The sequence below is a fragment of the Pseudorca crassidens genome, chromosome 1 (assembly GCF_039906515.1).
Source record: "Pseudorca crassidens isolate mPseCra1 chromosome 1, mPseCra1.hap1, whole genome shotgun sequence".
Taxonomy (NCBI): domain Eukaryota; kingdom Metazoa; phylum Chordata; class Mammalia; order Artiodactyla; family Delphinidae; genus Pseudorca; species Pseudorca crassidens.
The window spans coordinates 106,302,681-106,317,760 of record NC_090296.1 but is presented as its reverse complement, the minus strand read 5'-3'; the positions used below and the strand labels follow the sequence as shown (position 1 = coordinate 106,317,760).

General features: G+C 44.3%; 1 protein-coding gene across 5 annotated transcripts in view; it reads right to left on the bottom strand.

Annotated features, from left to right (window-relative positions):
• Positions 1 to 15,080, bottom strand: part of MYZAP (myocardial zonula adherens protein) — a 137,342-nt gene that overhangs the window by 58,826 nt on the left and 63,436 nt on the right. For 4 of the 5 annotated variants that reach the window (XR_010945911.1, XM_067748156.1, XM_067748148.1 and 1 more), the window contains 3 exons: positions 8,556 to 8,669; positions 4,731 to 4,883; positions 942 to 1,067 (listed from right to left, as the gene is read on the bottom strand). Coding sequence is in view for 4 of the 5 variants with exons in the window: in XM_067748156.1 (XP_067604257.1) it covers positions 942 to 1,067; positions 4,731 to 4,883; positions 8,556 to 8,669 (393 nt within the window). In the remaining variant the exon portion in view is untranslated. The remainder of the gene's footprint in view (positions 1 to 941; positions 1,068 to 4,730; positions 4,884 to 8,555; positions 8,670 to 15,080) is intronic. The other variant, XM_067748138.1, reaches the window with a different exon arrangement.

The window sequence follows — 15,080 nt, the reverse complement described above, 5'->3', positions numbered from 1 at the left end:
GAGCCTCCAATCAGGGTCCAAACAGCTCAGGCCTGGCTAAATCATCATGTCTCTTTAAAAGCATGACCTGGGGGCCTAGAAGTGTCTCACAGATCATGAACTCAAATCCCATGATTCTGGTTCTCACCCGTGAATAAAGACACATTGCATGGATTTTTAATGGGCCTACTTATTTTTTCTCCTTTTTTTCCCCTTGACTCTTTATGTCTAAAAAGAGCCTACAAATGTTATTTATCCCCTGACTAGGTGCTCAGAGTGTCACACAACCTAAACGGAATTAGGGCTGGATCTGGAATTGAATGCAGAATGCCCAGATCTTTCTCCCATATTGCAAACCACCAACTCAGTCAATCAGTCAGCACATGTATTAAGCCTGTGAGGACACAAGATAAGGCAGAATGGAGTCCCTGCCTTCAAGGAATTTATGCTCTTTTAGAGAAGCCAAGATGTGAGATATACAGCTCAGCTCCAATAACAGGGACAAGAGAATTCCATGGCAAAGAGCAGAGAAAGTGTGGGTTTCCCAAGGACAGAGGACACTTGCAGGTGTGTGACTGGGAACAACTTCATTCGTGGAGATGCTGGCATCTTCGGGGCTTTCAGGGAGCGTAGGTAGGATCGAGGACGGGCAAGGAAGAGCAAATGGAGTGAGAAAGGGCGTGGCTGCAGGTAAGCCCAGCATCTGCTCGGATGCTGGCAAACGGTCAGACCAGCTAGAGAAAGTGGTGACTGAGGACTATTCCAAGCAGGGAAGCTGGTGAGTAAAGGGAGGGAGGGAGAAGGGAGAGCAGTGAATCGGCAAATAATAAATTCCTTGACCCGTCACCCACGTTAGAGTCCACTAACTCACCTCTAAGCACAAACCCTACCATGTAAAGCTCACCAACAATAATGCACCCCAAACTCTCTGCTATCCCATCAGCAGGTAGCACATAACACACCAGGAGCGCCTCTCTCTCAGCACTGTGCCTCTGCTGCTCTTCGTGCAGCCTTTCTTCGTACTGGCTGTACAGCTTCCTAGTCATCTCTCTCATCACCTCTGCGTTGGCTTCTTGGGAGGATTCCACCTGCAGAGAGACTCAGTTCAGAGCTACAACTCTGGTGGGCTCAGGGGGAATCCACACCTTTCACTCTGTAGGTATCAAGTGTGGACTCACAGGGGAGTGGACCCATGCCCCAGGGCTCTGCAGGAGACAGAGGCAGCAGGAACTAACGGGGAAAGAGGTAGAAGGAAGAAGGAAAAGGGGTGAGCAGGTGCAGAGAAAATTAAAGTGGCCCCTTACACTAATTTACTTGATATTATCTGGAAAAGGTGCTCCACAGGAGTGGATTTTTCAAAAGGCAGAAACGCACCTCTCTAAGTGTCAACCTTGCCCCCCAAATTTAGCCATTTTTAAACTGAATTCTCTAAAATGTATCATGCCCCACTGTCTTATTTACCTCTTTCTTCAATGACTCTTCCTGTCTAATGTTCTTTTGCTCCCGAAATTTTATCTTTTTTTTTTTTTTTTTTTTTTTGCGGTATGCGGGCCTCTCACTGTTGTGGCCTCTCCCATTGTGGAGCACAGGCTCCGGACGCGCAGGCTCAGCGGCCATGGCTCACGGGCCCAGCTGCTCCGCGGCACGTGGGATCTTCCCAGACCGGGGCATGAACCCGTGTCCCCTGCATCGGCAGGCGGACTCTCAACCACTGCGCCACCAGGGAAGCCCTATCATCTTTTATTCTATCAGTTTTAACAAACCTTTTTCTCTAGTTAATATATCCACACTCTGATTGGCCTCAGACAGATATGCTTTTTAAATTCTTCAGTATTCTACTGTAGGCTGAAAATAAGACCACTACGTTATTAGAGTTGGCTCAGAGTCCTACAAAATTAAAAAGTAAAAAGGTTTGCTATAGGAGGAAGGAGGGAGTTAAAGAGAAAAGAGGAGATTACAGATATTGACGTTCTATTTCTTTGTTTTGTAGATTTAACTTTGAAACCAAGTAAATAATTTACCTGTTATAAATATTAAAATTCAAACAATTATCTACCAAGATCATTCACTGGGACAAGAACAGACCTTTCAACAAACGGTGCTGGGATGATCGGATCTGTCACATACAAAAAAATGAGGTTGGATCCCTAATACACCATATACAAAAATTAACTCCAAATGGATTAAAGGCTTAAATGTGAAAGCCAAAACTATAAAACTCTTAGAAGAAAACCATAAGGCAAATCTTTGTGACCTTTGATTAAAATTAGATATGACACCAAAAGCATAACTGATGAAAGAGAGATAAATAAGACTTCATCAATATTCAATATTAAAAACTCCTGTGCTTCAAAAGATAGCATCAAGAAATTGAAAAGATAACACCCAGAGTGGGGGGGAAATATCTGTAAATTATTGATCTCATAACTTGTATCTGGAATATATGAAGCATTTTTACAACTCAATAATAAAATATAAATAACCCAATTTTAAAATGGGCAAAGGATCTGATAGACACTCCAGAGAAGCTATCCAAATGACCAATAAGCACAAGAAATGAGGCTTAACATCATTAGTTATCAGGGAAATGCAAAACTACAATGAGCTTCACACCTACGAGGAGGACTATAATCAATAAGAGAGAGTAACCAGTGTCGGCAAGGATGGGGAGAAACTGGAATCCTCTTACATGGCTGGTAGGAATGTAAAATGGTGCAGACCACGCACTCTATGTTACCTTTCATATTGTTTGACTTTTCTCCCCAGGTGCACACATTACTTTAAAACATTTTTTAAGTCAGAAAAGCAGGAAGGCTGCCCGCATGGAGTTGAAGCCGTCCCCTTAGCTGCAGTGGCCCATCAGGCTCTAGCAAACACTGAAGCTCATATAAGAAATCTGGACTCATCCTTTCCATACCTTTGTGCTTTTCCAAATGTTGTGTTTGGAAACATTGCCATCTGGTTTGGGGGACCTTAGCTGGGGGCTCCTGGGGGCTTGCACAGGAGATGAGAAAAAGTAGAGGCGTGGGCAAGCAGGCTTCTGTTGGGAGTGGCTGGTGTTTCCTTTCTTCCCTGGCCCTGCCCCCACCTGTGAACTTCAGGCCATTGATTTTATGCCTCTGAAGGTTTGTTTGCGTCCCTTCCTTCCAGCTTACTGCTTGTTTAAGAGAGCTGAGTTAGCTGGGTAGGTGACCTCTGGATAAGTAAGGTGTACTACAACCCGGCTAGGCTACGTGATGTTTACTCCAAAGACTGGACAAAAGTCTCTCTTGACGCCCTCTCAATCTCCCCTCTCATCTCTAGGCAAGTTTTGGTACCAAGAAACCACAAAACGGGAAATCCCGAAGAGAGGTTATCATTAGCTGAAAGAGACCCAGCGTGTCCTGCACCCCAGCTCCACTTCTAGAATGGGCTCTGTCCCTCACGTCCTCTTTACGCTGCATCCAGCTCACATGAAATACTCTGAGTCCTGTCACTTCTGTAATTTGGGGGGTGTGGGGTTGGGTAAAGCAAAGCATTAGTCTCTACAACAGGCAATTGCGGACTGGATTTAGAGGTTTGGTCTCCCTGACACCACAGCACCTCTGGAACAGACATGGATGAAGAGCACAGGTGCAGAGAGTAGATACTCAGTACATATTTGTGGAATGAATGACTGCATAGAGATCCTACATTGAGGAAAAGACTCCAGTCATTTCAGAAATTTTCAGCAACAAACGCCTTTTTTTCCCCAAGTACCTCTTACGCAGAAATACAATATATGAAAAAGTAGAAGAGCCTCCCTGTTTGAAGTGAAAGCAAAAAGGAGCTGATCGACTGGGTAGCTCTCTGGTCCCTCCCCCTTCCCAGGTGGTGGTGTTTGGCCAAGTGGGTGGTGACGGCACAGCCTGTGGGGCGGCCATCACAGAGGCTACACAGTGTGGTGGCCTGTACTCCCCATCAGCTGTCCCTGAGGCAGCCCATAGGTGGGGGACCACGTGGCCCAGTTTGTTCCCCTAACTAAATTCTTAATAGCACCTCCTCTCACTCCTGAACATACTCTGGTTTGAGCAATAAATCACATGGGACACTACCCATAACACGCTCTCCCCTAGAATAGCCTAATGTTGAACACAATCTGAAAAGCACAGGCTTAAATAAAAACAAATTCATTCAGGAAATAATTTGTCGCGTGACTTCTGTGGGCCATTCGTGGGTCGGTTCCTGGAAGTTTCAAAGCTGGAAGGAGCACTAACATCTCCAGGGCCTTAGAAGCTGAGCTGAGGAATAAGAACGATCTGGGGTGCAGGAGGGACACTGCCCAGAGCCCTTGGTCACCCACCCATTTTCTTCCTAGCGGACCTCAGCTCTTCATTGTCAAACCAGACAATGAGGCCTTGGAACCTCAGAGAGAATCTAAACAGTGAAGCTTCTGAAGTCCTGGACCTGTGGGCAGCCCACATGTCCCCTCAGTACATAAGAACAGTGCCATGATGAGGTCTCAGTAGCCCTTGAGGCCACTGGGACCAAGGCAGGAGAGCCCAATAGGGGTATATACAGGGTACCCCCAATCTGCACTGGCAGCTGTGAACACAGAAACCCCCTCAGTCCCTTCAAGTCAAATCCTGTGGGGTTGGCCACAAAAAGGGTGGGGAAGCCCAACAGAGAAGAGAAGAGAAGAGAGAAAGGGAAATGGGAGAGTTGGCGATGGGAGAAGAGAGAAAAGAAGAAGAGAGAAAGGTTAGCAGGAAATCTACATTCCTGTACTTTACCTTCATTTTCAGCAGCTGGTTTTCAACCTGTGCTACCTCTAACTGCCTCTGCTTTTCCCGCAGCTTGTCCATGGAGGCTTCATATGTCTGCTGCAGATTTCTGATTTGAGCCTTAATGTTGCTATTTTCCAAGGTAACATCCACAAGGGTTTTCTGTCAGGATGAAAATAAAAACCAGATCTAGCGGTGTGAGGAAACACGGCCAGAGTCATACACCGGGACATCCCTTTGTCATTAACGGCTGAGGAAGACATCGGCCCACAGGAGCTGCAAGCCTGGGACCCTGGTGTTAGAGCGCCCTGGTGGTCAGGAGGGCTGCCGCCCTGTACCTGGGTGGGCCAGCCAGCTTTCCCCCGTAACATGCCATGGCTGCTGCTAACACCGCTTGCCACTGCTTAGGATGGACGGAAATGGATTAAAACACTTTTCCAAGGAAAAATGTTCGTAATACGTCATTTCACGTGGAAAAAAGTTGGGTTTGAAAACAGTAGGTATAGAAGAATCCCATTCTGAAAAAAATAATGCATGAGCATCTGTCCAAATGTATTCAAGCCTAGGAAAAAAAAAAAAAACTAGAAGGAGTCACCAAAATCCAAATAATGATTTTCACTATGGGATAGGATTATAGATGGTATTAATTTTCTTCTTCGTATCTTCTATATTTTCCATATTCCCAAACTGAAATCAGAAAACAAAATACGTGTTTTATAAAATGGAGATATTCCCCTTTTCTCTTAAACAGGTTGTTTACTTCTGTACTTCTAGACGAGCTGCCAGGACAGTGACAACAGGGCTGAGGATCCTGTAATGCCTGCAAATGCTTCACCTCCCTCGCTCAGGCAGAGAAGGGTGGTGATGAAGGGAGGGGCGGGCAGGGAGCCGAGTCTGTGACTCCCACAAGTGCCTGCCAAGTGTCAGAAGCCTGTTGCTTATTGCTCCAGGCTGCCCACTGGAGCAGGAATGCTTAAATTAATATCGTTGCTATTTCATGCTTCAGGTCACTTGCTTAACTCTCCTGACAGAGAAATGGCTTCCACAACCCCAGAATTTCTACCAACGGACACAGGTTTATGGGCACCTTCTACCACCTCCTGAAGTCACCTACAACTTTATATTAGAAGATCTGGAAACTCTGGTGTTGAACACACGTCCTAATACCTGTGTCCTCCTTGTAGATGACCAGTCTCTGAAGCTCCTCCACCCCTTAGCCTCCACTTTGGAGAACAAGCCTCATGCCTAAACCTATTCAAATCAGTAGAAAGGGTTTTCAATGGTGGTAAATAGATATTAAAGAAAATACAGAAGCCTTTTGAAAGTTGGAATCACAGAGCATTGGAGATGCAAGGAGCCTTAGAAACCATCTGGCCAACAACCCTCTCTCCAAGTCCCACTGGCTTTAGAGAGACCGGTCTTGTGCTCAGAACCTATATCTGGACCAAGAGACCAGGGCTGTAGCCCTGGACGAGCTACACACTTTGTTCAAGTCATTTCTGTTGGCCTCCGTTTGTTTATCCATAAAACAAGGGGGCTGGAGATCATCTCAATAGTGCCTTCCAGCTTTGACATTCTATAAAATCAAAGCAAGGATCTGGTCTCCTCAGTAATAATGAAAATGGGGTAGACTAGACAATGGAAGAAATAAGAAGGCAACTATTTTCAGACTCAGTTGAGTTTCCTGGCCATGAGATGATGTGTTTCTTTCCTCTGCTCCTCCCTCTTCCCCAGCCTCCACCCCCCTCTTTTTTTGTTTTTTTTAAACAACAGTTTTTAATCTTTTCATTTTAAGGCTCCTCTGTCTACCCTGGAATAAGAGACTAGACTGTAACTAGAAATTAGTCAGGGTCCCTGGGTTAGGGGGGACCCTGTTCTAACAGTTGACCTCTGAAGTAAATGCCTGGCCTGTCAGTGGTGTGGACAAAAATGCTGCCTGCCATGCCAGTCAGCAAGGACTGTTGCCCACCATCGAGTCATCAGCCACCGCAGCCCCCACGACAGTGTGCCCTGAGGGGGATTCAAGATGGAGAAAAGCAGGATACTAGCCCTAGATAGTTGAGATGCAAACCAAAGAAATAATTTCAATGAGCCCAGACTCTTACATCTTCTTATACATAGAAAAGCACTAAAAACATTAACTGAAGATGTCTGGTTTTTTTGTGATTAACAGTCATCTTCTGATGTTTGGCTACATTTCTTTTAAGCGAAACTCCTATCTATCCTGGTTCCTCCCTCACCCCTTTGGAGCAGTTCATCAGAGCTGTCCGAGAGGCTGATTCCCAGGCTATAGGACTCAGTAAGGTCCCCGAATAAAACAGAACTCTGAACTTTTAGGTTGTATGGGGTTTTTTTTTAATCAACAGTGGGGAGGCAAATCAGAAGTATGATGGGGAAGAAAACCCAGATACCAACCAGATCTGAACTCAGGTGAGATACAGCATTTCCTGGTTGGACGGTAGTGAGATGTCTGAGAGGGAAGGAAAGGGAGGCTGGGTGAGCCCCCTTGATAGCAGGAGGAAGAGAAAATAAAGGCTCCTGAATAAACCAGACCCAAAGTAGGGCTTGGCCTGAGGCCAGGGGAAAGCTGCCAGGTACTATGGGAGAGCCAGGAAAAGGGTGGGACTCAGAGGCCCCACCAGAAATGGGCCTCCCAGACAAATCCAAACACGGGGCCCACCCAGGCCCACTGCGTGACCGTGGCCTAGCTTTGCTGTTGGCACTACTGCCCGAACAGCTGTTAGTAGAGAATACTAGATCCTAAGGGAAGTGGATAATCTCAACATGAAAATTTGTTTGCTTATCTAGCGAATTATTTATAGAGAACCAGAAAGGATGTGAAATAGCTTGTGTGAACTTTCAAGAGGAAGGTAAAGAGATAAGAGTCAAATAAAGTTGGAAGGGGACAGACATTATTATTTGCACGTTTGGAAACTAAAGCTAAGGGAAGCTGCTTCTGGTGAATATAATGCTTTACTCTGAACATTTTCAAGTTAATTTGCATGTTACGCGGTGGGGGGCGGGGGTCAGTCGGAAGATTAAAAATGGGCAGCATATGAGGGGTTAACTCCTAGCAAATGAAACTAATCAAGAGAAAAACCCCCTTGACGTGTGGTGACCACACACATTTGCACAAATGTGGGATCCTGACTCTTTTGGCTTCCCTGCCTGGTACTACGAGATATTCTTTGGAAGGCACGTGATTTCTTTCAAAGCAAAATAATTTCTAGGGACTTCCCTGGCGGTCCAGTGGTTAAGACTCCGTGCTTCCAACGCAGGGGGTGCAGGTTCGATCCCTGACTGGGGAACTAAGATCCCACATGCCTCACGGCCAAACAATAGTAACAGTAATAATTTCTAAATTAGGAAAAAGTACCTAACAGCCTCTGGGAGTTACTTGTCATGAATGAACACAGATTTCCTTTGCTTAAGTCTGGCTTTCCTGTGGTTGGTGGAACTTCTCGTAACACTGGGGCTTAAGGGAGTGGGCTGATGTGCTGTTTTAGGCACTGACACTTAGAACCACTTGGGTGTCTAGTGGAACAAGTGACATCTCTAGCACTGAACTCAGTATCTAACCCCCCATTTTAATAAGCGCAAAAACAACTGCAACTCCAAGGTTGAGAGTCTCAGCTTGGAAGCATTTCCATCAGCTTCCTTCCTTCACCATCTCCCTGGCCTGGCCTCTACTGCGGCTGTGTGTAGAGGATTGCAAATAACGAGCTGAAGACATTCTGTGACTTACTTTTCTACAAAGACACAGGGCCCACCCTTGGCTAAGCTCTCCTGCACTGGAACAGAGGAGACCCAGGCGAATCGGGAGCGGATGAATACCTGCAGGCCGATGGAGTCCGACACCAAAGCCGAGTTCATCGTATTAAAACTGTCCAGGGCCGACGACTGGGTTTGGATGTAATTCTGCTGATAATCCTGCTGAGCCTGTGAAACCTGGACAGATTGAGGAGACAGTTATACACAACCAGTGCACACACACTCATGACAACCTTCAGCTACACACAACCCATGCACACACACTCATGACAACCTTCAGTTACACACAACCCATGCACACACACTCATGACAACCTTCAGTTACGCACAACCCATGCACACACACTCATGACAACCTTCAGCTACACACAACCCATGCACACACACGCATGACAACCTTCAGCTACACACAACCCATGCACACACACGCATGACAACCTTCAGTTACGCACAACCCATGCACACACACTCATGACAACCTTCAGTTACACACAACCCATGCACACACACTCATGACAACCTTCAGCTACGCACAACCCATGCACACACACTCATGACAACCTTCAGTTACACACAGCCCATGCACACACACGCATGACAACCTTCAGTTACACACAACCAACACACACACACTCAAGACAACCTTCAGTTACACACAACCCATGCACACACACGCATGACAACCTTCAGCTACGCACAACCCATGCACACACACTCATGACAACCTTCAGTTACACACAGCCCATGCACACACACGCATGACAACCTTCAGCTACACACAACCCATGCACACACACACGCATGACAACCTTCAGTTACACACAACCCATGCACACACACTCATGACAACCTTCAGCTACACACAGCCAACACACACACACTCATGACAACCTTCAGTTACACACAGCCCATGCACACACACGCATGACAACCTTCAGTTACACACAACCAACACACACACACTCAAGACAACCTTCAGTTACACACAACCCATGCACACACACGCATGACAACCTTCAGCTACACACAACCCATGCACACACACGCATGACAACCTTCAGCTACGCACAACCCATGCACACACACTCATGACAACCTTCAGTTACACACAACCCATGCACACACACTCAAGACAACCTTCAGTTACGCACAACCCATGCACACACACTCATGACAACCTTCAGCTACGCACAACCCATGCACACACACTCATGACAACCTTCAGTTACGCACAACCCATGCACACACACTCATGACAACCTTCAGTTACACACAGCCCATGCACACACACGCATGACAACCTTCAGCTACGCACAACCCATGCACACACACTCATGACAACCTTCAGCTACGCACAGCCCATGCACACACACTCATGACAACCTTCAGTTACACACAACCAATGCACACACACTCATGACAACCTTCAGTTACGCACAACCCATGCACACACACTCATGACAACCTTCAGTTACACACAGCCCATGCACACACACTCATGACAACCTTCAGCTACGCACAGCCCATGCACACACACTCATGACAACCTTCAGTTACACACAACCAATGCACACACACTCATGACAACCTTCAGTTACGCACAACCCATGCACACACACTCATGACAACCTTCAGCTACACACAACCCATGCACACACACTCATGACAACCTTCAGTTACGCACAACCCATGCACACACACTCATGACAACCTTCAGTTAGGCTGGAACATTCCCCTGATGGTAGCCACATCTGGGTCAGTGATATTTCAAGTACAGCTTTAAATTAAAAAGTCATCAGCTGCATGACCCAGAGAGTAGAAAGACAAGACTGCTTTTCCTTCGGATAATAGTCACACATTCCCCCACAGGGCTTCACTTAGTCCTCGCAACACTTTGCAGCAGCCAGAACATTCTCTTTCATAGGGAGGAAACAGGATCGGAGAAGTTAAGGGATTTGTATGCAAATAGCTAGGAAGTGTAACAGCTACTTTTAGAACCTAGAATGCAGTTGAATACCTCCTTGTGCCATCTTGCCTTTTTTTTTTTTTAAATTTATTTATTTGTTTTTGGCTGCGTTGGGTTTTCGTTGCTGTGTGCAGGCTTGCTTTAGTTGTGGCGAGTGGGGGCCACTCTTTGTTGCGGTGCGCGGGCGTCTCATTGCAGTGGCTTCTCTTGTTGCAGAGCACGGGCTCTAGGCACGCGGGCTTCAGTAGTTGTGGCACACAGGCTTAGTTGGTCCGCGGCATGTGGGATCTTCCCGGACCAGGGCTCGAACCCGTGTCGCCTGCAATGGCAGGCGTATTCTCAACCACTGCACCACCAGGCAAGTCCCATCTTGCTTATTTCTACTCACCATGGAAGGAATATACTTTGGGCTCAACCAGTTCTCAAGAGTTGTTTTGTGGCTGCTGCAGTTGTTGTGCTGTCTTTGTTGGACGTGTATTTAACACGTTTGAGAGAGATTCAACAGAGGCCAGTCTTAAACTAGGCCTTAAAGAAGGGCTGGATATAGAAAGGCCGGGAGAGGACTTCCCTGGCAGTCCAGTAGTTGGGACTCCGTGCTCTCACTGCCGAGGGCCCGGGTTCAATCCCTGGTTGGGGAACTAAGATCCCGCGAGCCTCGCAGTGCAGCCAGAAAAAAAAAGGCTGGGAGGCAGTAGAACCAGGGGTAAGGTTTCTGGGAAGGCTCAAGGGTAGACCCCGTGTGGCCTGTGGGAGCCACAGGAAGCAGCCAGGCATGAGAGAGCGAGAGGTGCACCCTTGGGAGTGGGAGAGAGAGCAGCCGAGGCCCAGGAGGCACGTTCCTGCTCACGGTGTATTCATACAGCAGTAAGTTAGCATCTTAACCTGGCTACAGTCCGTGGTGTGGCCTGGAGGAGGAGGAGACTGAGGGGAGAGACTGAGCTCCTGGAACAGTCTAGCATGAGAAAACAGGGTGTGTAGGAGGTGGCAATGGAAAGCAAGGGGCAGAGATCTGTTTTTGCATCTATTGCAAATCCAATCCTTTGGCTTTAATTACAGTCATTAGTGTCAGTGGATGGCAGAGTGAATTTCCATAGACATGTGAGAATTTCACAAATCTCTTCCTACGTGTCAGTGAGCATGGGCTAGGTGGATATGTTTGTATACCCCCCTCCGCTGTAATCAAGGCAGTAGGTCTTACTTAAGCCGATAATTTCACAGACCAGACATAAACTAGACTCATACCCAACTGTGGCAACTGTGCTTCTTTCCTGAAGATGTTAACTTTTTTTTTGAATTTTATTTATTCGTTTTTTATAAATAGATTCTTATTAGTTATCTATTTTATACATATTAGTGTATACATGTCAATCCCAATCTCCCAATTCATCACACCATCACCCTCCCCCCTGCCGCTTCCCCCCCTGGTGTCCATACGTTTGTTCTCTACATCTGTGTCTCTATTTCTGCCTTGCAAACCAGTTCATCTGTACCATTTTTCTAGGTTCCACATATATGTGTTAATATACAATATTTGTTTTTCTCTTTCTGACTTACTTCACTCTGTATGACAGTCTCTAGGTCCATCCACGTCTCTGCAAATGACCCAATTTCATTCCTTTTTATGGCTGAGTAATATTCCATTGTATATATGTACCACATCTTCTTTATCCATTCGTCTGTCGATGGGCATTTAGGTTGCTTCCATGACCTGGCTATTGTAAATAGTGCTGCAATGAACATTGGGGTGCATGTGTCTTTTTGAATTATGGTTTCCTCTGGGTATATGCCCAGTAGTGGGATGACTGGGTCATATGGTGGTTCCATTTTTTGATTGGGTTGTTTGTTTTTTTAATATTGAGCTTCATGAGCTGTTTATATATTTCAGAGATTAATCCTTTGTCCGTTGATTTGTTTGCAAATATTTCCTCTCATTCTGAGGGTTGTCTTTTTGTCTTGTTTAGAGTTTCCTTTGCTGTGCAAAAGCTTTTAAGTTTCATTAGGTCCCATTTGTTTATTTTTGTTTTTATTTCCATTTCTCTAGGAGGTCGGTCAAAAAAGATCTTGCTGTGGTTTATGTCAAAGAGTGTTCTTCCTATGTTTCCTTCTAAGAGTTTTATAGTGTCCAGTCTTACATTTAGGTCTTTAATCCATTTTGAGTTTATTTTTGTGTATGGTGTTAGGGAGTGTTCTAATTTCATTCTTTCACATGTAGCTGTCCAGTTTTCCCAGCACCACTTATTGAAGAGACTGTCTTCTCTCCATTGTATATCCTTGCCTCCTTTGTCATAGATTAGTTGACCATAGGTGTGTGGGTTTATCTCTGGGCTTTCTATCCTGTGCCACTGATCTATATTTCTGTTTTCTGCAGATGTTAACTTTTATGGCAAGTATGTCACACAAAACGAATCTTTTTTCTTCAAGGTTATTAATCACAAATATTTTTTAAAATGTTTTCTCCCGTATGCGTTAGCTAGGTTAAACCAGAGGAAGCTTATTTTTTCTTTAATTTTTAGTAGGTAATACATTCATAGAGTTCAAACATTTTAAAAGTAGAAAAGGTATACACTAAAATAAATCTCCCTTTCACTCCTGTCCTATTTGCTCAATTACCACCTCGCCCACTCTGCACCTCAAGAAAGAATCACTGTTAATTACTTTCTTGATGATCCTTCTAGTAACTTTGTGTACACACACAAGACAGTCTAGATATATTTATTTTCCCCTCCTGGTTTACATAAATGGTAGCACACTACATATGATATTTTCGTATTTTCCGATGTCTTGCCTTTTTTACCACTTACTCTATATCTTTGAAATTTTTCTGTATCTCTTTTTGAAGAGCTTATTCATTCTTTTTATTCTTTTTTTTTTTTTTACAACTCTGTGTATTACAGAGATGGAATTTATTTTACTTTCTCCTTCTTAATGGACGTGTAGGCTTCCAATCTTTTTACTATTACAAACAATGCTTAACTACTAAGTTCATATATACGTCATCTCACATATGTGAGATTTGATCTACAGAATAAATGCTTAGAAAGAAGCTTGCTGAGTCAAAGGATGTAGGCATTTGTAATTTGGGTAGATACTGCAAATTGTTCTCCCTAAGAGTAATGCAAATGACATTCGAAGCAGCAATCTTCCTGTTCCTCCACAGCACGGCTAATACAGCATCTTGTCCCACTTTTGCAGTTTTGCCAGTCTGTTAGGTGAAAATAGCATCTCAGGACCATTTTAATCTGAATTTCTCTTATTGAGAATGAGGTCAAGCATCTCGTCATACATTTAAGAGCTCTTCATCTTTCCTTTACTATAAACTATCTGTCACAAATATTTCGCCTATTTTTATGAGTTGTGGCCTTTATCCTCTTGATTCATGGGCGCTCTTTAAATACTCAGGATATTAGCCTATTATCTATAATATGAAGGCAAATCATTTTTCCCAGCTTGTCATTTGACTTTGGTGTTTTTGTCAGCACTAGTCGTCAGTTTAATGTAGTCAAAATTATCAACTTTTCCTTTTGTGATTTTGGGATTGCATGTCATAGTAAGCAACTGCCTTCCCCCACCGCCCCCCCCCCCCCACCGCCAAGAGTATAAAAGAATTCACACATATTTTCTTCTGGCACTTGCAAGTTTCACTTTTTAGCATTTTTGATCTATTCAGAATTTACCCAGGTGTAAGTCTGTCCCAACAGCATATACTGACTGGTCCATTTTCCTCCCTTCATTTCAGATGCCACATTTATCATATATTGGGGTACATTTCTGGGCTTCTTCTCATTGATGTCTATTCATCTATGTCCCAGTACTATATACTGTTTTAATCACTGAGGCTTTCTCAATTTCTTGTAATATTAAGAGGGATAGTCTCTTTCATGGCCTTTTTTTCCCCAGAATTTCAACTCTTCATATTTATTTTCTGTATACCATGGAACCACCTAGTCCAGTTGTAAAAAGCAACATAAAAATCTGTTGGTATTTTTATTGGGCTATATTAAATTTGTATATTAACTTGAATGGTATTAACATCTTCTGATGTTGAATCTTCCTTTCTAAGTACGTGGCACATCTTTCTACTTGCTAAAGTCTACTTCCAGACACCTGGTAGTTTTTGTTGTTGTTATTTCCTCTAACTGGTTGTTTTTTGTATATTGAAACCTAACATGTGTCCATTAATCTTTTACCCTGCTGCCTTACAGAATTCTTTTATTGTTTATAGTAGTTTTTTTATTGGTTCACTTCAGCTTTCTGGGTATATTACCATACAGTTTGTAAACAGTGATAGTTTTACACCTACCTGTCCAGTTTTTAAACCTCTATAAACTGTTTAATTATTTCTCTCATGTTTAATTTATTTCTCTTGTTTAATTCCATTGGCTAGGGTCTCCAGTACAATGTTAAATAATAGCAGTGGTAGCTGGCTTCCTCATCTTATTCCTGATTTTGGAGGGAATGCTTTGAATGTAAAGATTACTCTCGCCACAAAAATTTTCCTGTAAATAATAAACTTAATTCTGTGATAAAATTCCCTCGGTTCATTTAAAATATGACTCCATCATAAGGAACATCATAAACTCAAATATCTTCAGGCACTAGCAACTGAGAGGGAGTTCTAAGCT